Here is a 25,613-nt window from a genome sequence, read left to right as displayed (position 1 = left end):
TGTGTGTGTGTGTGTGTGTGTGTGTGCGGTGATGTGTAGCCAACTCCTTAGATGACTGAACTCTTGAGCATGTCTGCATCTGCCTGCTATTTGTGAATGTTTATGATTTGCCAACAGCGTGAACATTTCCACATGATGGCCGCTCCTTTTTGACATCTGAACCTGCATGGTACACAGACATTTTATGCAAAAATAAACCTGCGTTTGACGGTTTCAATCAAACATCTGATTGTGGCCTTTGAATGGGCGACTGAGCAAATATTTCTTAAAACGCTTGTGTGGAAAGTGTGTGTGTGCGGGTGAGAATTTTTTATTTTTTTTTAACACACCCAGCTGTCTTTAAACCCCACATGCACGGTGGCTACACAAAAAGCTGAGACATGAAAGACGAAGAACACTTCCAAAGCAGAGAAGAATTTGTTGCATTTTTACAAAACACCACCTATAAAAATGCGTCAGGAGGCATATGAAACACCCCAGAAGACGCCTGTCAAAATGCAGCTACAGAACACTGCAGTTTACCAGACTAATGACAAAGCCAGATATTTTTAATTAAGTGCCATAAGACATGAAAGGTAAGCAGGACCACAGTTGCTACATACAGTATCTTCTTCCACTCAGCACATGCTTTACTGTTTTTGACTATGATGACAATGAACACTGTGTGGGAAACCAGCAAGCTTTTTTTCACTGAAGCCACTAATAAGTTATAATCCAGTTTGTGAATGTTCCCAGTGTGAAAGTAAAAAAGGATTCTTTTACAATTTGTTCATGGTTCAATACAATCTCAAGAACTATTTATTTGAAACATTTTGTATGATTTTAAGAGGTAATATCTGTTTTATAAAAACATAGCTAAAGGGATGTGGTTGCTTTACAGTGGAAACACAGTAGCAGTGGAGGCATTCATCACTCAGTACCTCATCATGGGTTCATTTGGCAGCTCGTTTGCTTTCCTGAGGTTTTATCAACTAATAGAGTGTCTCGGAGATGGACAGTCCGACTCTATGGGGGAAATCTGATATTTTAACTGGCTGGCTGCTTCCTACTGGCCCATCAACAGTGCTTTACTTGGGAATAAGACTGGCTAAGACATATCATTCGGTTGCGGTCAACTTTGTGGCATCCCGTTGGTCTCTCAGGGTACAACAATAATGGCTGGTTGGTTGACCAGACCTTGACATAGGTCTGGCTTGCATGGAACTTGCGGTAGTAAAGAGGATCAGCTGCTTGCCAAACCAAGCTCTCACATTTAACACCTAGCAAAACCAAACAATCGTCACAGCAGGCTGCTCTGAAAGCATGGCTGCAAATTCTACCACTATGCTTGTTCTTCTGACAAGAAAACAATGTCAAACCCAACATAAACAGAGGTTATGAGCATTGCAAAGTAGTATCTAAGTAGGTTAAAATATGTTCCGATTGCACTCAAAAGCCTTGGTTAAACATGTACAGACAAGGTCTGTCTTGAGTAATGACCAGCCTCAAAATGACTTTATAGTTAATGTCCCATGACTGTCATTGAAACAAAGAGCTGTGCACTTACTACTCCGTACCTGAAGGTCCCATCTGATGGAAAAGAACCCCTCAGAATGGTTCAATATGCCCTAAGAGCTAAATGATTTTTACTCAACATAAGTCTACTGAGGAAAACACTGATAAATGCCAGTTGAAGGTTAGGTCAGGTGTGTGAGTGAATCCCTAGTGGGTAGCAGCGGAGGAATTGACCCAGGAGCTAATGGAGGGTGTGTGTCTATCTGCATGGCTGCAGAAAACAGACAGGTACTGAGTGAGCTGTTGCACAAAGTACAGCCAAAAGGAGGGGGAAGAGAAAGAGAAGCCGAAGCAGATGCAGGAAGTGAGAGGTTACTGGAGCAGCAGCAGCAGAGGCGTAAGCAGTCGATGGTAGCCTTTTGTCCTTGTATGTCACACATCAAGAGAAAAGGCTCACAGTTACTAGAACAAATGCTCTAGTTCAAGTAGCATTTTCATCACAATAAACCCAATTCTAAACAAAAATTGAATACATTTTATCATTCAAAACGTAAGAATAATTGCCCTTGATGTACAAATGTACAATATTAGGGTGTTATGACTCACCAACACAAGTCTTGCCATCAGCGTGCAGGACAAACTTCATGTGGCATGAACACTTGGGGCCATGGTCCGTCTCCTCACAGATGTGCTGGCAACCGCCATTCCCATAGTTACACGTCACTGAAAAAATAAAAATATGAACACTAACTTTACAGAATATTCTACACTATATGGCAAGTGTGAGGCAGAACGCCCTTGGGAGGTGCCAGAAGACTTTAGAGGAGGCACAGAAGCTTGGGAAAAACAAATAAAAACTGTTTTTTTTAACCTGCAAAGCTAACTTCAGTTCTGTCAAAGACAAAACGAACAGACGTTTAGCTCCTACCAGTGATGTGCGGTGACGTTGTTGGCTGGTGACTTCCAGCACAATCTGCCTCACCTTATGACTTCTCTGCAGCTTATTTTACTGTCAGCAAGAATAATTATGTCAGACACTTACACTGAAGACATAATGTAGGACATCTGTAGAAGGCTGGAGAAAGTCATGGTGTATAATACACCTTTGTGCAAACATATTGGTAACATGCTGCGAAACAGAAACAGGCATGTGCCTCACAGCCCAGTTTGTGAGGGACTGCAGCGCACTGAGGTGGACCTCACCTCTGGTTTCTACCAGGAAAGGCACAAATTCAGCCATTTTTACTTCAGAAAATATTCAAAATGATTGGACAGATATTGATACGTATTTTATGTTATTTTTATTTTATGTCATTATTCGTTTTTTGTTCTACATTTCATCTGCCTCCCCTGACATCGCTGGTCCCTACAGTGAGCGAGAATTCTATAGAAAATCTGTTTTTCCGGGAGAAGAGGAGGCCGCAGCCGTATTCTATCCTCCGAGGGGAGGCTCACTGTGCCACACTTTGAAGATCCCTGCTATATAGTAAGACTGTACATTTATTTGAATGTTTTACTATATTTATACAGATCTTCTGCACTCATGGATGTGTCTATCATACAGTATGCAACAACATCCCACAATAAATGGTCAAATATCAACTACACAGGAAGTAAAATGTTAAAATGAATATATGCCAAATGAATTAGCAGCGGGGCCGCAGCGGGGTGGTTAGGTCGGCCTCACAGTCAGGAGATCATGCGTTCGTATCTCCATTGGAACGCGTGGTTTCTCTCTGGTTACGCCGGCTTCCTCCCACATTCCAGAAATATGCAAACTAGGTTAGACTCTAAAGCGACCAGTCCAGGGGGGAAGTCGCCTCTCGCCCAAAGACAGCTGGGACAAACGGTATAGAAAATGGATGGATGAATGAGCAGCAATCGTGTTGTTCATTTCTTTCAGTTTAGTATAGTTCAAAAGTTACTCACTTGTTTCCTCTTACAAAATAAGTGGAATTAAAAGATAGACTTGATATTAAAACAGTCTCCAGTTAAAGACAGTTAATTTTACCACATTTCAACATCTGTATTCTGTCCCGTAGAGATGAAGAGGAGCCTGTTATTTGTATGTGTGTGTACATGTTTACTGCAAATGTATTTATGTCCCTGCGACTGCTGAAGGAAGCATTAACTTTGGCACTTTTAACACACCTGTGATGACAGAGTGTAAAGAGCACCAGGGAGCTGAGGCTTCCACCGCCATCCTGTCTGCATCCAACCATCCCAGCCCCGTTTGCCCTTTTCCTGGGCTGTCACAGTAAAACTATAGAATAACACTTCTCCAATCCTTATCCAAATACAGACAAATCCTCCATCAGCCGTGGCCCCAGCTCTGACAGGATGAGCTTGGTTGCACGGCAACAGGAAGTGTGCGCTGTCCATCAGAGCGGTCCTCTTTGCAAAACATCCACACTTGCCTTGCCCCGGTTGTGTCCCTTATTTGATAACCATGTTTTTCTTGACCAGGATCATTCAGAAGATTGGCCCCAGCCTGGTAATGTAATGTAATGTCTTCTTTGGATCTGTCCTAAAGGCATTTGTGGAATAAGTGCAATTATCCATCATCGGCAGGTTTCCAACCCTTATCACCTTCTCATGAGAAGCCTATAAATCTTTCGCCCTTTCAAGTGTGTGTGTGTGCTTTCCAAGGAAGAGAACTATGAGTTATGCCTTACATTTACAGTCCTTCATATTACGGGTGAGCTGGAATCCAGGCCGACATTCACAGGCGATGCCACCTTTCTGCGTTTCCCTACAAATGTGTGCACAGCCATGGTTCTTGTCCATGCAGGTGGGTCCCTCCTTCGTGCCTTCCGGTCGCACTGCAAAAAAAAAACCACAACAGGGAGAGAAATTTTACCCCTTTGAAAATCACACAGATTTCACCCTGCATTTGACAATGTTGTGTTATAAACGATCAGAGCTGGTAAGAAGGGAAAAAATGTTCACATGCCTGTCACGCACCCTAAAATCACATCTTTGCTTACTGTTGGTGACTGACATGCACGGCACCCCTTTGCAAAGATCCAAGCACTTGCTGGAACATGCTCTCTTGTTTCAGGCTATAAAAAGGAGGCTGCCTACAGAAAAAGGATAAAACTCCCAGCAGGAGCTGATCCTGTAGACTTGTAATTTTAATTGAGGTAATCCCCATAAAGGAAAGAAAGGAGGCAGGAGAGAAAAACTCCCTGAAGACACAGATATCAAGAGACCAAAATAAAAGCATCAATATATTTTCATGTGTCATCAAGGTTAAAGTACACTTGAAAATAAAAAGGATGGCACTTCTTTCTTCTCCGTTTTACTAAACATGGGATAAAATGAGACAAAACTGTCTATAAGTGATGTATAAATGTGTGATGAAGGGGCACAGACGACCCCTCCATGCATGCATCTCCACCCCTTGGGACTTTCATGAATTATAACGTGGGTAGTTCTCCTTTGCTGTGTGCTGTAATCAAGACAACTTCCTTGGCTGGAGAAGACTGATACTTGATGTATTCATTGTGAATCCCCACTGCTACCACAGATGCAGTGACAGACCCCAGCTCCCTGGCTCATTAAAAACCAAACAGATCAACTCTCCTTCTCTTCCTCTTGGGGTGTGCAGGGGAGGCAGCGAGCACCAAGATATCTCCATTAATGTCTCATTAAATCTACTGCCGCTCTGAAGGGCGTTTGAAGGGCTAACTTCCACAATAAAGCAATTTTCCCGTAATTTTAATAATTTGCAGGTGTGTGTGTCATAACCTTTTAAAGCTTGTATAACCTTGCGGATTGTAGCTCTTGAGATGCACGCGTGCTTGTCGTACAGTTCGTGACTCAAAGGCTACAACAGGAGAACAATCTCAGCATGACGGAAACGGGCCTAATTATTTATTTAAAGGCCTTAACTCCAGCTAACATAACCCGCTTTCACTTCGTCTCATGTCTTTGAGTGGGTCTTAAGCTAATTTGAGAAGGTAGCATTATACCATGTGCCCTGTTCATCTTCATTTCTTAATTAATTGATGACATGATGCTGTGCGTCTATAATGTTATGGCATATATGTACAGAAGCTGACATAGCGACACCTTCGGCGAGCCTGACCAGCATTTACCAATCTGAACTGTATCTTGGTGAATGAACTTAACTGGACCACTTGATGAAAACATGGATTTTGACAGGGAACAACTTTGAACGTATAATCGAACATCACACATCATACATATAAGTGTCAACAACAGTTCCAAGGTAATTTATGTTCAGACGCTCCCATACATCTCTACTGAATGAGTGCTGTGAATCATGTTGGATGAGGAATTTGGTGGTCCCTTTTCTCATCTGTGTTTCTTTTCCAGGGCGAGAGTGAGAAACATGGAAGAGAAAACGAATGACAAATCCATGAAGTTAATATAGGTTAGAATTTCCATCCAAGTAACCCCAATGGACTGACAATTACTTACTGAGGGTCTATTATGCATCCCAAATTCACACCGCCCCCTCATCATTTTTATGCAACCCCGCTGCACGAATGCTACAGACCCATCCATCAATAACATGCCGGTCTGGGGCCAGAACCCAGGCCTTCATTTCTCTGAGGACCAATAAAAGTCACAGCGTAGACACAATGGACCTTTTCTCTGGGACAAGCCCAGTGATCATCCACACTATGCTGTTCTCTCCAACCGGCTCCAGCTTTTTTATCATTACTGGATGATGGAATGCACAAAGAAAAACACGCTTAATATGAATGCGGATGGGAAAATGAAAGGGAAAAATAACTCAAGATATGCAGAATATTTCACTCCAACAATATTTTTGCCCATAAAATACATGCCTGTATGTAGACACTAATAAAACGTCTTAGACATATAGTCCAACATGTTAGAATTGAGCAGAAACAAGCAACTACAGAAGCAGTGGATATTCAAACATGAGAGGCTCCCTTGCACACAAATAAAAGAGAACACTGCAATTAAGCAAAAAAAACAAGTGCGAGTCTTCCCTCAGGAACATCTTTATTCCCAGGACAGGCCGTGACCTCTGAACCCAAAGCACTGCTCAAAGTCAATAAATTCCTTTTATGTAGCTAATGGCATGGCTCCTCGATCTTCGTAGAAATATTCTCCCCCCTGATAAGGAGAGCGGTACCACTCTCGCGTCAAAACAGCATAACTGAGTCCAAGTAACATCTTTGTATGTGTGGCGCTACAGCAAATCAATTATATGATGATAAGTTATATGCTGCTTGTTTGGAAAGCGCACCCTGTGAGACTTCACAAATGCTCTTTTCCACGCTTCTGTTCTTTCACAGACTAAAGCAATAACAGATAAAAGGACCAGTCATGGTCGAATGGTTAGAAAATGCTGCAGGCTTGAATCCACTGATTGGCCTTTAGCTACAGTGATGGGTTAAATGCAGAGGTCGAATTTATGATGTAAAAATTGAGTCATTATAATAAAAGGATATTACTCATAATCTATAGTGGTAGCAAATTGTGTTATTCACTGCTTCCAACATTTGTTTCTGCACGCAGCTCTTTCTCAAGCTTTTCCTTCTAATAGATGCAAATATCCAAATATTTGAATAACACTGACAGTAATTGCCTCTCAAGAGCTTGTTATTCCAAGCCAAGAGGATTGTAACATGTTTCTTGCCAGAAATCAAATTAACTTTGATGGTAATTAAAGAAAAACAATCTGGCATGAGTGAAAATAAAACATTGGCGATGAAGTGACATCTGCATTTCTTATTTTCTTTTTTGTCTCAGCCTAATATGACTGTCCATGTCACCGAAAAAAGCCTGGATCAAATTCCACGCAGCTGCCTATCTCCACAAGAGGGGGCCAGGAAAACAAAAAGTTTGGAGGATTTACTGAAGGAGGCACCTCTTGAGGGCAAGTCTAAATGGATTGTTGTGTGGAGGGATGACTGCAAAATTGATGATCACTATTCAAGGCAGTTTCTCAAGATCTGTGGCTTGTGAGCAAAGCATACATAAATAACACATTTTCTATATGATGCGATAATATTCAAAAATTTTAACATGATAATGAGGAGTTTGAGCACAAGAAGGAAAGTTTCAACTCAGAAGCCGACTCGTGTGATCCCGTAACAAAGGATCCGAGGACGTTTTTGAACGCAGCTCTGCAAGCTCTGTTAAAATCTAAGAAGCAGGTAGTAGAGAGGCTGGAACAATAGGGCTGAAGTAGTGCAAAGCATGCCAAGAGTTTATAGTCTGCTCTGAGTGGTTGGAGTAGTGAAAAGAGGGCTCATGGGCCACACTGAGCTGCTGTCATACGTCTCACAGTGGAGGCAGTCCTCGGACTGGAGAACATTAAGCAGCTAGCGAGTGCTGGTTGGTTATGAACTGAAAAGAAGGAGCCTAAGCATGGAACCGCCACACTATTAAAGCAACATTCCTTCCTCTTAGATAATGGGCCCTTAAAAGTTTTAATAGGGGGATAAAAATGTCAGCGCATGGAAAGTAGAATGGGAAAGGAGCTGAACCGGATTTGGTCAGGCTGAGCTGCGACACAGATGGTCACAATGACTGACGAGCCAGCCAGTGGGTCAAGAAAGGAGAGAATCCATCCATGTGCTACTGTTCAGTGTGCTGTGTGGGCACTTCTAAAAGCCTTATTGAAACTGCTAGTTTTTTGAGAAGCAACAGAAATCATATGGTGATAGACTGGAGCAACGTCGCCTCCAAATTTTTAAATTGCACTTCTGAGACTCCAATCAAATAAAGTAATGCTCCAAAATTAGGCCATTCCTATTTGTATGCAAGAAATCAATGATATTACATATTAGTAAAGCAAAAAGAAAAAAGGAAATTGCTTATTGCATTTGTTGCTTTGCTGTAAAGTGACCTGGATAAGCGATGTGAGCAATTGCTTTACATTTGATTTGCTAATTTGGGACCACTAGTAGCAAAAAAAATGTTTAACTGGTTTGCATATTTGGGAGTAAACTACAGTGGCCGGGAAGTGCAAAACACTTTAACAAACTGTGAAACACTCAGGAAACACATGTAAACATGTGAGTGTGCATGGTGTGTTGAATACAGACATGACAAAGTTGAAAACAAGGTGCTAAAACAGCAGTGAATGCTTATCTTCCGCTTGTAGCAGATGAAAATAATGCTTCCATCATGTCTATCTGCACTCTTACCCCAATCATTCTGTATTAGTACATATTTATATGTGTCCGTCATCGTTTCACTGCGCTGTTATTCCATGGAGGTGTCAACGTATGAACATTAATTTGTTGGGAACAACGCAACTGCGATCCTTAATTAATGAACCTGTATCGCTTTGCCTAGAAATACAAGTATATGTGTTAAACAGCGGAAGATGTCTTCCCTCGTAGTCTAGTGGTTAATGACAAGCACAATGCGGTTGTAACGTTATTACTTTGCATTACGGGGTTGAATACTGTTGCAGAAAGCTTTTAAATGTTACATTACCATTTTATTTTCTTGCAACAGACGAGGCTTTGTAATTGTAATATATTTTGGGTTCTTGTCTTATAAATAGAGGCACGGACATCAGTGTGGCTGTTCCTAAAGCATAGCACCTGCTGGGATGTTGCCTCCCTCGTCTCCACTGTCATATTCTATCAGGGTCACCTTGCTGTGCAGTCCCAAAGGAACTACCCCCAACAATCACAAACAAAGAGCACTAGCTGTAGAGGTACAATATGTTATTGTAGAGCCACATTCTTTCCCAAATCAAAAAGGCGTAGACAGCTGAATATGTCTCCGCAGTACTCCGTCTGGCCTGCTGGTAATAGCCATGACAGCCAAGTGTTAGTGGAAAAAAACCCACTGGCACAGAGGCAGTCCACAGCAGTGTGCTGGACTGGCCAGCCTGGGGATTCAGCCTTCAAGAAAGCCACAAGCAAAAGGGATGTCCGTCTAAAATGAGGTCCAGCAAACTCAGTGGCAAGGCAGTCAGCATTTTGCGCAAACCCCAGCCACCAATGTGTATTTGGTCAAGGGTGGGGGTAGGGGCAGCGGGGGCATGGGGCCTGTGAAAGTGGACAAAGAGGAAGGATGATGGGAAGATAATGTTGGGAAGACAGAGGGAAAGGGCTGATAGGAACCTGGCCTTTTGTGTGCTGCTGGATTGACGGCAGACAGTCATTGATTGCACCGAGAGCATAAGACGTTCGATTCAATCCACTTCCCCAGAATAGGAAAAGAGCCTGGTTATACGGTTGAACTGCAGAGCAATGGAGCAGTGATTTCTGCACTTGTAAAAACAGTTTTGTGGCAAACATGCAGGCATGCTGAGAACCAACAGGGCACACATGTACGGGCTGCACAGAGGGACAACCACACACTACTGGCAGAGCATTAACAACCGTGAACTCTTTGCTTTGTACCAACGGAACAATGAAAACTGGCCATCATATGGTACATTAAATAGTTACTTAAAAACAAAGACAAAGTTTCAGTCATCCTGTATCTGATTTCACACAAAGCAAAACTAACCGATGCAACTTTTTATCATGGAATTTCATTACATTTATTGGAAAAAAAATCCTTGAATTGTTGCAGTTCTGGCTGGCCAGAACTACGGCCAAACGTCATAAAAACATGTCGGAATGTGTCCCGGAAAGGAATAAAATAATAGCTACTGAATTGTGCGTGTTCACATTTGAATGTGGGAAAGAAAAGAATAAGAGTAGCAGCACACTGGGCATCACAACAATGATAGAAAAAGATAACGACAAATGTAAACAAGTGAAGAGGTGTTCACTGAAAGAAAGTTTGTGGAGACAAAAAAAAAGCTTCATTTTTTGGGGGGGGAGCAATGTATAATTATTTTCCACTCTAATTGAATGAAAAACCTTTTTAGACTGCCAGTTTGAATATTAAATGTGCTGTAATTCATCTGCACTGATCACAAATGGTTTTTTTTCCACTTTTCACTGCAAAGGTTTCAAATAAAGCAATTTATTTTGCCTGACTGACATTGTTCTTGACTGCTTCTTGCTCGGTGACATGGGCACCTTGAGTGGATTGGCTCATTAGCATTTTCTCATACCAATTTCATTCAAGCAATGACAGGTGACAATAACGCTCCAGGGATATGACATAATCAAACATTTTCTCTTTCACTGTGGATACGTATTGCAATGTCATCGTCAGCCGACGCGAATTTTCACACTCCTTTCTGCTATTTCTCATGTTGACATGAAATGCTGGCCACACTTGCTGCCACATCGATGATCACAATGACAAGACATTTTCTCCGGAGGAGTTAAATATTACATCCCTTCTTCAACTTGCTGAAACTACTGTACTGTGGCACCATTTTGCAAAGTAAACAACAATTTTAATTTTTGTGTACAGGAGGTTCCTCGGCTTACGTACGAGTTCCCTAGACTTGTGACGTGAGTCATGTTTTGGGGTAAGATCATGCCTAAATACCTACATTAACTCACAAGGCACTCACACTGTACACAGAACACATGAATGAAATAAAATGCTGTAATAAAACACTAAATACAAGAATTAAATGAAGAAGTTAAAAAAAATTAAAAGCCATAGCACTAGCAACATTTCCATCTCAATAATAACAATAAGTGGTTCAGCTACCTCACAGTTAGGTGTACTGTGGTGTTCAAGATTTTTATGATTTTCCGACCATCTGTGAGTGTGACATGTGTCCTGACTGTGTGTGTGGCTGCGTGCAGATAGGTCAGTTTGTATATTGTATATTGTTTTGGCGTGGTTCAGCCGACAGTAGCCTGTTTTGTTTTTTCAATACAGAGATTGTTCATCGACCACCTCCTCGTCATCTTAACAACGTCTAGGTAGATGTCACACGACGATCAAGCGACTGATTCAAGTGAGGCCAGTATTGAGCACATAGTGTATTCTTTCACGGCGCACCGCACTGTAACTAGAGCTCTAGCTATTCTCATGTTTACGGAAAATTATGTTTTCAAGTCATTTATAGCAGCTTGTACGTAACCACAATACGACCAAGCAGGGAACACCGTGAACTGACCACCTTTATAAGGGGCAGTCGATTGAATTACTTCATTTCCCAGACTAGTAGTTGCTCCGGAACCACATCAGCTTTGAGCAACATTACATTCACAAGAGAAGAAGACAAAGCCAGAGGGAGGAGGCAATTCTGACAACAACAACGAGGCAAACTAAAGCCACAAATGCTGAAATGAGTCACATTTTTTTAACTATATGGGTACAAAAAAAACTTTCCTGTCTAATAAATGTCAGAATGTTCTCGAAAAAGAAACTTTTAATATCGTCATACTATTCAGAAATGATTTAAAATATTCTGAAGATCATGCATGTGTATTTAGTTAGTCAGTGGCTGACTCAGTAGCTACATTCTCCAAGCTAGACATAATTAATGTCTGAATTAAACAACACTGCTGTCTAAAATACAACATTTTTCAAGCCACCCAGGTAATCATACAGTTATAGTTGCACTTTACTTACAGACACATAGTTTCCCAGGCAGAAGCGTATTAGAAAGTATTCCATAGCCAGACGCGTCCAGTATGCCCTGTTTCATTCAATTTGTGTTCCTAACTGTGTCACAAGCTCAACTTAATGAATTATTTCGGCCACTAGGTGTCCGTAAAATAAACAACCACCACTATACTTTAGCTGAAAGGCAGCACATGTTAAAGGGACAGTTCGGATTTTTTTGACATGAAGTTCTATGCCATCCCCGTCAGCAGTGTAGTACATCAACAGTGACTTACCCCCTACTTGGTCCCGTGAGCCCAGTTCTGGTTTAGGTGATTTAGGCGATGAGGAACGTAGTTCCGATTATGTGATGAAGATGGCTGCGTTTATGTATGTGTTCCACAGCGGATGAAGATGCAAGCATACGTACACAGCAATGGACAAGGAATAGCGCACATTGATATGAACAGAGAGAAGAGTAACGGCAAGCAATTTCTCAGGTATTTTTGTGATGCAAATGTATTACTCTTTTGAACACATATTGTTTTGAGAAGCCCGACTAAGTGGCCCCAGCAACTAACCGGAACTACGTTCCTCATCCCTGAAATCTGACCAGAACTGGGCTCACGCGACCAAGTGGGGGGTAAGTCACTGCTGATGGGGATGTCATACAACTTCACGTCAAAAAAATCCAAATTATCCCTTTAAATTGTATATTGTATATACTTTGACATAGAAGTCGCTGGACCAGCCAAACTACGAAAAAAGTGTGAGTTATAGTCTGGAAAATACGGTAGATACTAACAATCTATCATCGCACACTTCAAGTAATTTCCTTTGTACAAATTTCATTTGTAAATGTGCAGAACAAAAATGATGCATGTGTGGGGTGCCTGTGACTGGAATTGTGCTGGATCCTGTCTGTCACACACAGAGTACATGTGTTGTAGGGTTTCTGTTATCCTCCTATAAAAGTCAGACGATAAATCCAGTGCAAAGCAGTGGACCTCTCCTTGACCTAAATGTCATTCTTATCAACCACAAAGCACCTTGGCTGGCCTTTCAAATACTTTATTTCTTCGCATCGAGAAATGTTTGGGCAGAATAAATGAACTGTAACATTTTGGCCAGCTTGACGATGAAACCTTAATTTGGCTGGAGTTATTCCTCTTCAGGACGGGGGGTGTGGGGGGTATGGGTAGGTCTAATAAGAGACAGGCCAGAGCAACCTTGTCATTAGCTGAGAGGCTAGCAGACCCCTGCTGCCTAATTGGCACAGTCTCAATGCTAACAAGGGTTTGCTAACAGACTGAGGAAAACAGCCTGGGAGCGCCAGACACCACAGTGTCCAGCTCGCCACTGCCTCCAGAAACTCAGAATTTGCCCACAATATCATATCCGTTAATGAAGAAATGAAAAGCTGGTGTCTTTTTAATGGGAACAATAAACTTCATGAACAAACTGCACCCACAGGTTTAAGAGGAGACCCTGATGAAATGAAGGAGCGCTGCATTTAAAGTTACTTGGCTGGGAAATCAAATCTCTTCATTTCCTTGAGGATGTATGTTCCTGAGCCTTGAGCATGCAACTATTCTCCAGGCAGGTCCAAGACACATCTTCATCCCTTCTATTTGCCTTCTGACTTACTGTGCTGTAATAATAACAAATAGAAAAACAACACAGGTCACATTCCAATTCTGAATTACTGACGAAAAGTCACTGGTGCTATCAATTTAGCAATGGGCCGTAGCTCTTCAAAGGGGAGCGTGTGATGACAGAAGGTGCTTTGCGGGTGGGGGCCGTGTCAAGGTGGAAGGATCAAACAAGCACAACACTTTGTAACTGGTGACCAAAGTTCAAGAAAACAGACAACCCGTGTTTATTTCAAGCATAACATTTCCCGCATTTTCAGAACGATTACTGTAACCATGACAACAAAGCTCACATAGTCCAGAGGAAGCAATAACTTAAAGCAAAGCCACAATGTTTTTCTAACCCTATCCAGGTACTTTGTGTGCGTAAGCCTAACCAGACCTCATTTCGAGTGTTCACACATCATATAACATAATTATTTCCAAGGGCCCTTATAATAAATGTACTCTGTTACTTGCACGTCATTTCTTGAACTAGCACGTCTGAAACTTACCCTTTGAGGGGTCCTGCCAGCTCATAAGCTTGTCTTGTTTCACTGATCATGTTCATTTTTAATAGGTTCAGAATGAGAAGCTGTTGAATAAAGAGAAGCTAAGTCATCTTTCAAAAATAATGAAACAATGACAGAAAGAATTGCTTTGACGTTTTTATAGTAGCTCTTATCTCCTGAACTAAACGGGTCTCATCTGGAAGCAATAAAGGTAAAATTAATTCAAAAATGAAAGATTAACAGGAAGAGTGAACACATTTATTATGGAGGAAAGTGAAGAGGGAACTTGGTGAGACCATCCTGGTGGTGCTCACAATCTTCTGCTGACACCACAAACAGAGTAGTGGTGCTTTGAAACACATGATCCAGCTTTTTACTCCACTCAAATAACAGTGCGTTTATGAAATGTCAACATTGACATTCACCAGGCCAGACTGATCTCATAAACCACACTTCCAAGATGCACAGTTCAAAATCCAGTCTAGTTTTGAACATCCGAGTCCAAAGACTCACAACAGTCCTGGGTCAAACTGGCTGTGCTGCCCATATGTCTGTTACGGATGCCCCGATCGATTGGCCACCGATTAGTATCGGCTGATTTTCATGAAAAATCACATGATCGGCATATGCCAATAAATGCCTTTCAACGCCGATCACAAAAGCCGATTATCTGTGGCTAGTACTATTGCAGGCCGCAGCGAACCCTGCGTGGAGTGTAGTGACTTGACCTAACTGACATTTTGGGCAGTATCCTACTGTCACTTTTGTTCAGTTTTCAGTTTTCGAGGCTCACGGTGTGATCATCAGTGAAACGGCAGCTAGCGCATCCGTGTGAACAACATTCGCCCGTATGTGCGTGACAGTCAGAAGGCTAAGCAAAAAACCCGTAAAATAATTGAATTCTTTGGACGAGATGACCAGCGGGTTCACCGAGTGCTCTCTCACTTAATATTAATTACTAATTTTATTCGTAATTACCTGTTTTTTGGGCCCCTGGCAGTCAAGGGACATTGGAATTGTCCTGACTTTTCCAGTTTCTACGGCACCACTGGCCAATAGCACTCACCATTGAAAAATATATAATTAATCCATGTTATCAGTATCCATATCGGCCGATTTCAGTCCTGGATGATCAGTATCGGAATCGGCAGCGTAAAACCCTGATCGGAGCATCCCTAGTTTCTATGACTGACATAACAGATGTTTGTTGTCTTTGATGGTCCAATTCAGTGTTAAAAACAATGCCTGTAAACATTCAGCAACACAACCGTGGCACAAAGCAGTGTAAGAAGACATGGGGATGTTTAGTCCCATCTACCCTTAAGACAAGTGATGGCACATTGTACCATACCAGGATAGAGGTCAAAGAAGCACTTGGCGATGTTGAGTTTTAACAATGTTGTCTTTTGCTATCATGACAATGCATGTCCGTTTTTGTCTATGTATTGCCAGCTGACTGTAGGTGTGCTAGAGGGGATGTGCAGATATGACCTCTGACTCATTTTTATATCATGCATAATTCAAAATCAGCAGCGCTAAATAATCTAGTTTAAAATGTGACTGGTAGCATGGATGAAGTAACGTACGGATTTAGCTTTCAGGCTTTCAAGACAATTGTTTAACTACCATGACAAACACAGTCTTGAGTAGGAACATGCACAGGCTGCTCAGTGCAATATGGCCAAGTCAACAATAGGTTGATAATATTAACAAAATCAGAATGGAATGTACAGCACACAGTGACCTGCATCTTCATCTGCATCTGACCTCTATGCGCCATCAAACATCGATGAGGTGGATGTTTTTACACTTATAAGGCAGTTATGAATGTTACAATGTTACCAGAAACATGCCCGGGTTTTATAAGAGCAGCGGTTTGACCTTGGAATGGATTAATCCATTTGACATCATTTCCTATGAGAGACAATGTTTTCAAATCATTTGTCGACAAGCATCTCGGAACAGACTGTGGTCGACCTTAAAGGTTTTATTGTCATTAGTGGGCTATACTGAACTTATTTCCAAGGTCTACACAACTGGTGGCTCCCTTTCTTCTCCCAATGTCTCCAAAACCAAAGAAAAGTCAATAAGGTATATATAAGGTGTGTCTTCCCCAGGCACCACCTTTAATTGTTTTGTCTGCTCACAGCACCCTGGGCTACCCTCACACTGCCAAACAATAGATTACTTCAATTTGAAGAGCTTGAGAGAAAACACAAAGATTTATCTCCACCTTATTTTGTTTGCCCCTGCAGACTGGAGAAACTTACAGTAACTTTGCTCACCGTTTGGTTTAAATCCGATAGCCAAAATTGATCATGCCAACATTACTTGAACAGATTATCTCTCTCTGGTCAATAACATCGTGGGAGTACATGTGTGCGTTGTGTACGGATGTAACCTTTGGGCCTTTGAATGCAGGTGTGCTGGTTGTCACTCAGGAGGAATCCTTCTCTGCAGCGACATTCATAACTGCCCATCATGTTGACACAGATCTGCTGGCATCCGCCGTTCCCTTCTGAACACTCGTCTACATCTGCAGAGAGAGACACGTACAAGACACAATTAATACCATTGCTTCTAGACAGACAAAAGAGACACAGACTGCTGCTTTCCAGAGCCTGGAAAACTACTTGTAAACCACAATCATAATAAGCAAGTCTTTGAACAGAGAGAATTCTAACAAGAACCATATGAGTATCATTTTTAAGAGCCTATATTCACTTAGTGAGACCATAGTTACTGTTGAAAGAGCTGTGCTTTTAGTTAAATGCTAATATTAGTATAATTACAAGCTGTAATGTAATGTTTACCACCCACTTACATTAGCGTGTTAGCATGCACTAAACATGAAGTACCTCTGAAGTTAATTAGAATGTCCTATAATTAGCTGGTCATAAACATACACTATATGGACAAAGTGAATGGGTACACTTATAAGACCTACAAAGGAAAGGAGGATTTTTTGTCCATTCAGTTTAATTAATTTATTAAGTTTGTATGGTCTATTTAAGTAATTGATATGGTACATTGCACAGTTACTGTATATAACATACAGTATATTGTAGTGCAGTGTAGTTATAGTGTAGTGTAGCAGCGGGTTACAACTTCAACACAATTTGAATTAATTAAATCAAAACCTGCATAATTTTTTTTTTTACTTCTTTGTTTCTGTCAGATATTTTGATGTAGTTCCCACAACTGATGTGCAATTACATTTTTAAAGATTTATGGCAATATTTTTTTGTAAATGTGTAATTAAAATGTGAACTCATGTATTCAATAGTCCATGAATTTATCAAATTGTTAAAATATAATCTGAAATAATTATGCTGAACATTTTTATTAACTGGGCCACACAGTGGCCAAGTGGTTAGCATGTTGGCCACACAGTCTGGAGATCGGGAAGAACTGCATTTGAATCTCCCCTTTGGCATCTCTGTGTGGAGTTTGCATGGACTCCCCATGCATGTGTGGGTTTTCTCCGGGTACTCCGGTTTCCTCCCACGTTCCAAAAACATGCATTTTAGGTTAACTGGTGACTCTAAATTGTCCATATTGTCAGAACGTGAGCGTGAATGATTGTCTCTGCATGTGCCCTGCGATTGACTGGTGATCAGTCCAGCATACCCCCGCGACCCTCATGAGGATAAGCGGCATAGAAAATACATGGATGGGTTTTTATTAACTGTTTATTTCTTGATCAATTTCTTGATCATGACTGATTCATTTATTTAAATAACTTTTATTCATCTGTTGCCCTTTATTTTATGTTGCCGCAGCACCTTGAAAAGGGTCATGGATTGTAACATGAATTAAATAAATCCGTCCATGTCGCAAGTCAATGAGGTGGGGGGGTGGAATCGGTGATCTGAGTGTTTGAACTGCAATGTAAGCCACGCCTACAACAAATTGATCCACGTCTCTCATGGCTTAGAAGTAACATGGCACTGACTCGATGTCAATCATTGATCATCAAACAACAAACTGCAAAGTTCAACCAATCAGATGCCATTGATCCTGCCCACTGCCTCTTTGACAGACTCATTCAATTCTTTTACAATTTGATGACAGTAATGAATAGAAAATCAACATTCACATTTTAATGATCTATTCAATTGGTTTTATAGTCATTTAAATGTGTCACAAAAATCCTCAGCCAATCGGTGAGATCAAAACCAAATGAAAACATACTGACGTCCAATGAAACAAATAAATCGCTCATGACATCAAACTCAAAATCATAACAAGAAACAAAGAGGGAGGAAATGTAGCAGAAAAAAGGGAAAATTCTAATGTTCTTCATTAGCGTATGCTGTCAATAACAAGTAGTTGTGTTTTATTCTTTCTGCCTGAAATACACTGAAATGCCAAAGATCATGTCTTAATCTGTGCGCAAAGGCCATGCCTTCACTAACAGGTATCTGACATGGCAGCAGAGAGAAAACTGCCAAGTGAAGCAGGCCTAAGCCATAAAAATGCACATGCAGCACAAGCCCCTGGCAAGTGAGAAACCTGATCCACCTGGGCCAGAGTACCTGCTGATGACGAGTGTCTGTCAGCCCCATGGCGTGAGGAATGCAGTAGAGGGAGGAAACAGGCGGGGAGGAGGAGGGTGACTGGAAGGGGAGGGGGGTGACTTGAAGGGTGCCGTGGTTGCAGGAGGGTGACAAGTAACCATGCACCTCAAGTGCATGTAGTGTTGCCTGAGGCTTCACTCTGCCATAGGATTAGACGACCACAATTGAGAGTTACCGACTTAATCTTGACTGATAATGAATCACACACTTCTTGATGCTCTGTCCAAATGGCACAGAAGCATGTATTTTGATATCAAACATTTTGAACTATGTTATTTTTTGTTGCTTTTTTTGGTCCACAGAATTTCGCTGTGCGTGACTGCACTGTGGCTCTAAAAGGCGACACGCCATGGCCTCTCTTCCCCGAGAGAACATGGCTCTGTCCCTCACTACCGACCACATTGGAACCTTATCCATCCCACTGCTCAATGCATCAATAATCTGCTGTGTACACAAGACTTTTTTTTTTTATTAAACCGTCATGCGAAACTAATTTGCTGTCTATTTGTCCAGTCCGAGAAGGCCTCTAGGTTAAGTTTCCTTTTTGGGGAATTCTCAGCCCAGCAGAGTAAGAAATTAAAATTCACTCTGTCAGAATCACAAATGCACAGACAATAAACATCAGGGATTTGACCAGTAGGTCAGTGGCAGGTAGCACCCCAGTCTGTTGTCCGATTCTTACATTCTAGTAACAATCTTGTCTGCAGCCTCCAAACCACGTCTCATCTGAGGTCAATGGGGAAAGCCTCTCTAGGCAGCCAGGTGAAGCTAGCACACTAGCAAAAAAAAAATGCAAAGCAAATGTATGATATGTTTGAAGTGAGAGTAAAAGGAGAATGTAGAAGGCGCTACGTTTTCATTGAGTTTACCATGTGGGTGCCTTGCTGCTGACCTCACGAAAGTTGTAACAACAAAGAGAAGAGCTGCTTGAAACCCACGGCTGCACCTTTGCAGATAAACTACTACCAGGCATGAACAGAAAAAAAGCTCCACAACTGAAAACGGGCGTTTTAATGCATGCACAGTCACAAACAGCCACAAATCCAAGCATTTCAAGCCTACACAAACACAACTGTCCTTAATGCATGCACACCATGCCTGTGAGATATGCAAACAGCTTCATAGGGCCTGGGGGAATTCTCTTTCCATACTCTCAGTGCATCAATGAAGGTTTCATTTCCTGATTTCTTCATTCCTCCAAATGAGGCGTCGCCTGTCAGTAGATCTCTCCTGTTTAAAATAGCTCCCATAATTGCCTGTGTTGTGTGCTGGGCAAGGCTGGCGTCCAAAGCAAATATTTCCAAGCGGAAAGGGTTTCTGGCATGGCGCGCAGAAGTGCTCATGTTATTTGGTCTTAAAACATTTTTTAAAAATTCTCTTGAGAGGATGGAAAAAATGTCTTAATCAAGTTAAAAGGACTGCCTTAATTCTGAAAAATGAGACATATCGCTGCTCTATCCCTGTTTCACTCAGAGAGACGAAGGGAAAAGGAGGGTTCAAACAGAGCAAGATTAAGAGATTGGTTGTGTTTGCGGAGGCCATGTCTGCTGGTTTCTCAGATAGCCTTGACTGTATATATAACATTTGGCCTTGTGCAGAGATTTAGAGCCATGTAAACATGGAGGTCGTCTTACAGAAAATCCAGAATCTATCATTTGCTCTCCTTTTTTTGAGGTACAGAAACTTCATGGGAAGTTATTATTGACTGACTTTACAGGATGAGTGAAAAACAACTGCTGTCTGTCATCAAAGCTGTCTATGTATGCATCCCGCTGCTGGCTTCTGTGTGGCGCAGACAGGACCGTCTCTGCGGTCTAGACAGACCAGAGACAAGGAGGTGAGTGGACGGACACCGGCCTCTTTGGGTATTTCATTTACAGCAGGCAAACACCCTCTAATAAGGCAGCAAATCAGACCCATGTGCAATGACGGCAACAGGAAAACTGGTAGTTGGGGGCGGAGGGGGTCGCAGGGCTGCTGGGGCCGACTGCTGCATTGATTCGTGACCAGGCTTTGATTTAGTTGAGTGTCAGTGAGGGAAAGGTGGCACGTACATGGCAAGCTCCTATTAAAACAAGATTCTTTCTCTTTCTCAACAGGCTTTAAGCAGGATTTCCTTTTTTTCCTCTGTCCTCTTTCGAGCTCAGTGACACAGCACATTTCCTCGCCCACTTGACTAAACACCCTCGGCAGCAGGTTTGAACCCAGTCGGAGAGGACAGCCGAGTGCAAACATCCTTCTGGTCTTACAAGCGTCAGCTGAGTCAGAGTAAAATGTTGAAAGAGACTATGACCTTTTCAAAATGAAACATGACTATGACAAAGGCTGAAAGTAAAAGGTATGAACATACTTTACAATTACAATTTTATTTATTAGTCCCAGGTCTCAGTCTTTCTTGCTAACTTCACCTTAATGGAGCAAATATCTGACATCTACAACGCCAACAAAGGGACACTTTTTAGGGGTCAAGGTTTTTAGGGGTCTGAGCACCCCTAAAAATACTGTACCACTGGTTATAGTAGTAATAATGATGCATCATTTTTTTGAAGAAGCAGACAAAGTCTAATGCGCTTCTTTTTTGACAGTAAAATATGTTTCATGTCTAGATTTCAGCGGTGTGAAAAAGTTTTTGCCCCCATCCTGATTTCTTATTTCTTTGCAAGTTTGTCACACTTTGATGTTTCAGATCATCAAATTTAAATATTAGTCAAACACAACACAAGTGAACACAAAATGCAGCTTTTACATGAAAGTTTTCATTATTAAGGGAGAAAAAAAAATTCAACCCTCCATGGCCCTGTGTGAAAAAATTACAGCCCCTCCGCCTCTTAACTGAGGTTAATTGAGATCTATCAGTCTGGAAAAGGTTATAAAGCCATTTCTAAAGCTTTGGTACTCCAGTGAACCACAGTGAAAGCCATTATCCACAAATGGGCGAAAACATGGAACAGCGGTGAACCTTCCCAGGTGTGGCCGGCCAACCAAAATTACCCCAAGAGCGTAACAACGACTCATCCAAGAGGTCACGAAAGTCCCTACAACAACGTCCAAAGAACTGCAGGCCTCACTTGCCACAGTTAAGGTCAGTGTTCATGACTCCACCATACGAAATACAATGGCCTGCATGGCAGAGTTCCAAGACGAAAACCACTGCTGCACACAAAGAACATTAAGGCTCATCTCAATTTTGCCAGACAACATCTTGATGATTCCCAAGACTTTTGGGAAAATATTCTGTCTGACAAAGCACGTTTAACTTTTTTGAAGGTGTCTGTCCCATAACATCTGCCGTAAAAGTAACGCTGCAAAAGAACATCATACCAACAGTAAAATATGGTGGTGGTAGTGGAGGACCTGGAAAACTGTGATAAATGAAACCATGAATACTGCTGTCTACCAAAAAATCCTGAAGGAGAATGTCCGGCCATTTGTTTGTGACCTCAAGCTGAAACCAACTTGGGTTCTGCAGCAGGATAATGATCCAAAACACACCAGCAAGTCCACCGCTGAATGGCTGAAGAAAAACAAAATGAAGACTTTGGAGTCTCGTCAAAGTCCTGACCTGAATCCTATTGAGATGCTGTGGCATGACCTGAAAAAGGCTGTTCAGGCTGGAAAACCATCCAATGTGGCTGAATTACAACAATTCTGCAAAGATAACTGGGTCAAAATTCCTCCAAAGCGCTGTAAGAAATTTATTGCAAGTTATCACAAACATTTAAATGGAGTTGTTGCTGCTAAGGGTGGCCCAACCAGTCATTAAGTTTAGAGGGCAATCACTTTTTCACACAGGGCCACGTAGGTTTGGATTTTTTGTTCCTCCTTAAGAATAACACACATCACAAAACTATAAGTTTAATAACATGACATGGGGTCTCACACTGAGCACCATCAAAGTTAGAACCGTGAATAATAAAAACACAGACATCACCACCGCGGGTCTGCCTCTTGCCGTAGCATGTCTATACCCCAAGGTAGCATGTTAGCTATTGTAGCTCAATGGCCGAGTCCGGGATGTCGTTATTAAGCCATGTTTCCGAAAGCAAATAACACAACATTCTCTCACAGTCCATTAGGTGGATTTCAAAAGGAGTACATGGTGCATTTTATTGTCCGGTAGTGAACATTGGCCAGGATGATCGAAAAGCCAGCTCACTCTGCTTCCTCTCACACCATCCGCGGCGCTTTCTCTGCAATTGCAACTGAGGTGGGCCGCTGCAGAATGCCTAGCTTCTGTGGTTCCCTGGCGTCCTCCATAATGACCTGATACAAATGTCTAAAAGCAACTTCCGACAGTCCATGTGTTCTGGTGAACGCAGAAACACATCGGGAGAGAGAGGAGCCGCTGCGTTCAGTCCCGCCGCCATCTTACCCCTTCAGAATAAAAGCTCAATATTACTTTTGTATGATTTCTTTGGCAAAGATCCGCGACCCACTAAAAACGGGTCCGCCGGTGGAGAATTACTGATTTAGAGTATCCAATTAGCCTAAAATGCTTATTTTTGGGATAAGGGAGGAAGCTGGAGTATCAGGAGAAACTCCACAAAATCACAGGGAGAACATGAAAACTCCACACAGAGATTTGTGTTGTACCAGTACCAGTGCCAGTGATGTGAGGCCAGGGGAGGCAGATGAGGCACAGCCTCACCTATCATGATGAAAAATACAAAAACGAACAGTAACATAAAATAAATATTAAGATTTGTCCATTGAATTGTATAACAAAAGTATTTTTTATGAGTCCTGTTGTTTTTAACATTCTTAAGTAAAAATGGGCAACAATAACACAACATTACACAAAACTGGCTAATACAAATGCACGGTTCAATATGTCACATGCAGCAAATTCCACAATTCATTTTCTTCAAAAATATGTTGTAGTTTCAAACTCAAGTTTTCCTTTTTCATCACAGGTGGTCTTCGGGTTACTAACGAGTTCTGTTCCTACTACGCAATGTAAGTCGAATTTCACTTTTAAGTCGGAACTCATACCTAAATTGACACTTAAGTCACTCACACTACACAGAACACTTGAAGGGCACATCATACAGAAGTAACTACACAAAATAACTGCTGAGATATTACTGTTGCTTTCATAGGAGAATATCCTTGAACATGGTCAAGGACACTGTAGCGACCTGTAATGTTAAAGGGGTTTGTGATTTCCGACTGTCTTTTAAACGTGTCAGGCTGAGTCCTCCTGACTGTGGGTGTGGGAGAAGGATGGCCCTATGCAGGGACGGCAGTCGAGTTTGCTGATATTGTTTTGGCGTGGTCACGGCAGACAGTAGCCTTTTTTGTTTTTGCAATAAAGGGATAATTGATCAAGCACCTCCTCGTCTTCGTTACCACATCTGGGTGGACTTTATAATATGAGGTTCATCCTCAATGATGGTCGCCACAGTTGAATGTGGAGAGTAGTGTGGCTGCACGTGAGCTGCAGTGTAGTCCACGGCTCTAACAAGTTCTTGAGCGAGTCTTGTGTTGACTTAAAAAAAACTTTACAAATTAAGTTTTAATTAATTTATGGGAGCGTGTATGTAATGCAGTAACGTAAATCAAGGACCACCTGTATATTGTGTTTTTTTTTCTAAGAATTGTATATTTTCTTAGCACCCTTAAAGTTAAAATCTTGAATTTGTCCTTGCAGAAACATAATCCTTTGATTCCTGTTGCACATCACTGTCACAGTGTTTTTATGTTCTCAGATCCATCAATCAATTTTCATGCGGCTTTAGCCTATTCAGGGTCACTGGAAAGCTGGATCCTAACAAGGCACACCCTGGATTGCACCAGTCAATCACAGGACTGGCACGCAGACACAGACCACTACTGACACTCACGTCCACACATACAACCAATGTACAGTCTTCAGTGAACCTAAAAACAGGTATTGGACTGTGGGGGAATAGTGGTCTCACCTTAAGGTAGCCACACAAGGTCGCAGTACCACTTACTGAAATCGACATATAGGATTGTCCCAACGCTGAGATGTACCTGAGCATGTTGCAAAAAGCTCTTAACTCCCTAAAACAGAGCAAGCCTGTCATTAGTTTTGCAGCGTAGATGTACCAACGTCCCACATGTTTTTATGATTATACAAATGTCTGAGGTCCAAAATTATGTCACCTGGATGTCATTTTAGTATTTGTACTGAAAGTCCCGTCCCTGAGTCAATTTATTGAGGCGTGGTCGGGGATCACAAAGACAGAAGACCTTGTATTATATGGAATGAGCTACAATCACGCTAAATAGTATTTCTCTGAAACTCCAAAACAAATCTGGAAGTATTTTACGAACACAAGCCCAGGATAGCTTTCTGGGAGGACAACCTTATGCCAAGGAGACAAGAGGCCCTCAAACAGACGTCTGACAGTTCCCAGGCTGTTTGACGTTTACATCCCTAAACTCAATCTCAGGCTTGAGTTTCCTCTAAAGCCTTTTTGCCAGTGGGCTCAGCTGGAATTGTTCATTTCATGGTGGATGGGAATGAAAAACACCAAGAAAAGAGAAGAGACAGTGTTTGTTGATATAGTCCTTAGGAGCTGGCTAATGCACCGATCTCAATTCCGTCCTTTAACTCATCACTCCGGCTCCTCTCCTCTGAACTGTGGAGAGACTCTTGTCCAAACCCGATCTGTGCGTGTCACAACAAAAGCAGATTGACTGCTCACACAGAGACTCAGGGTATTTGCATCTGCAGTAGAGAAGTGAGGAGGAGTTGTGCTGAGCCTTAGCAGTATCTGTGCTTTCCTGGGTATGATTTATATAGTCAAATACAATATGGCTTTCCCGTTGACGCGTGTTGCTTTAAATAGGCGTGCCAGAAGAGCGTGCCAGTGACTTGCATTTCCATGACAACAACAATACCTTCTTGAAAAGGTGTGTCTTTAACTAATGATATGCTCGTCTTTAGGTGTCATCAGCCATGTCTGTGACTAGTGGATAACCAGTATCCT

At 41.8% G+C, this 25,613-nt stretch overlaps 1 protein-coding gene across 4 annotated transcripts in view; it reads right to left on the bottom strand.

Annotated features, from left to right (window-relative positions):
* The window catches only part of scube3 (signal peptide, CUB domain, EGF-like 3), a 105,972-nt gene that overhangs the window by 36,837 nt on the left and 43,522 nt on the right, over positions 1-25,613 (bottom strand). For 2 of the 4 annotated variants that reach the window (XM_054798063.1, XM_054798055.1), the window contains exons 4-6: positions 16,476-16,610; positions 4,170-4,316; positions 2,102-2,217 (exon numbers count right to left, since the gene is read on the bottom strand). In XM_054798063.1, the coding sequence (XP_054654038.1) occupies positions 2,102-2,217; positions 4,170-4,316; positions 16,476-16,610 (398 nt within the window). Of the gene's footprint in view, positions 1-2,100; positions 2,218-4,169; positions 4,317-16,475; positions 16,611-25,613 lie in introns of all 4 variants that reach the window. The other 2 variants (XM_054798072.1, XM_054798083.1) reach the window with 1 other exon arrangement.

Source organism: Dunckerocampus dactyliophorus, chromosome 1 (genome assembly GCF_027744805.1).
Source record: "Dunckerocampus dactyliophorus isolate RoL2022-P2 chromosome 1, RoL_Ddac_1.1, whole genome shotgun sequence".
Taxonomy (NCBI): Eukaryota; Metazoa; Chordata; class Actinopteri; order Syngnathiformes; family Syngnathidae; genus Dunckerocampus; species Dunckerocampus dactyliophorus.
The sequence above is the reverse complement of the archived record's forward strand: the minus strand, read 5'-3'. Positions and strand labels throughout refer to the sequence as shown.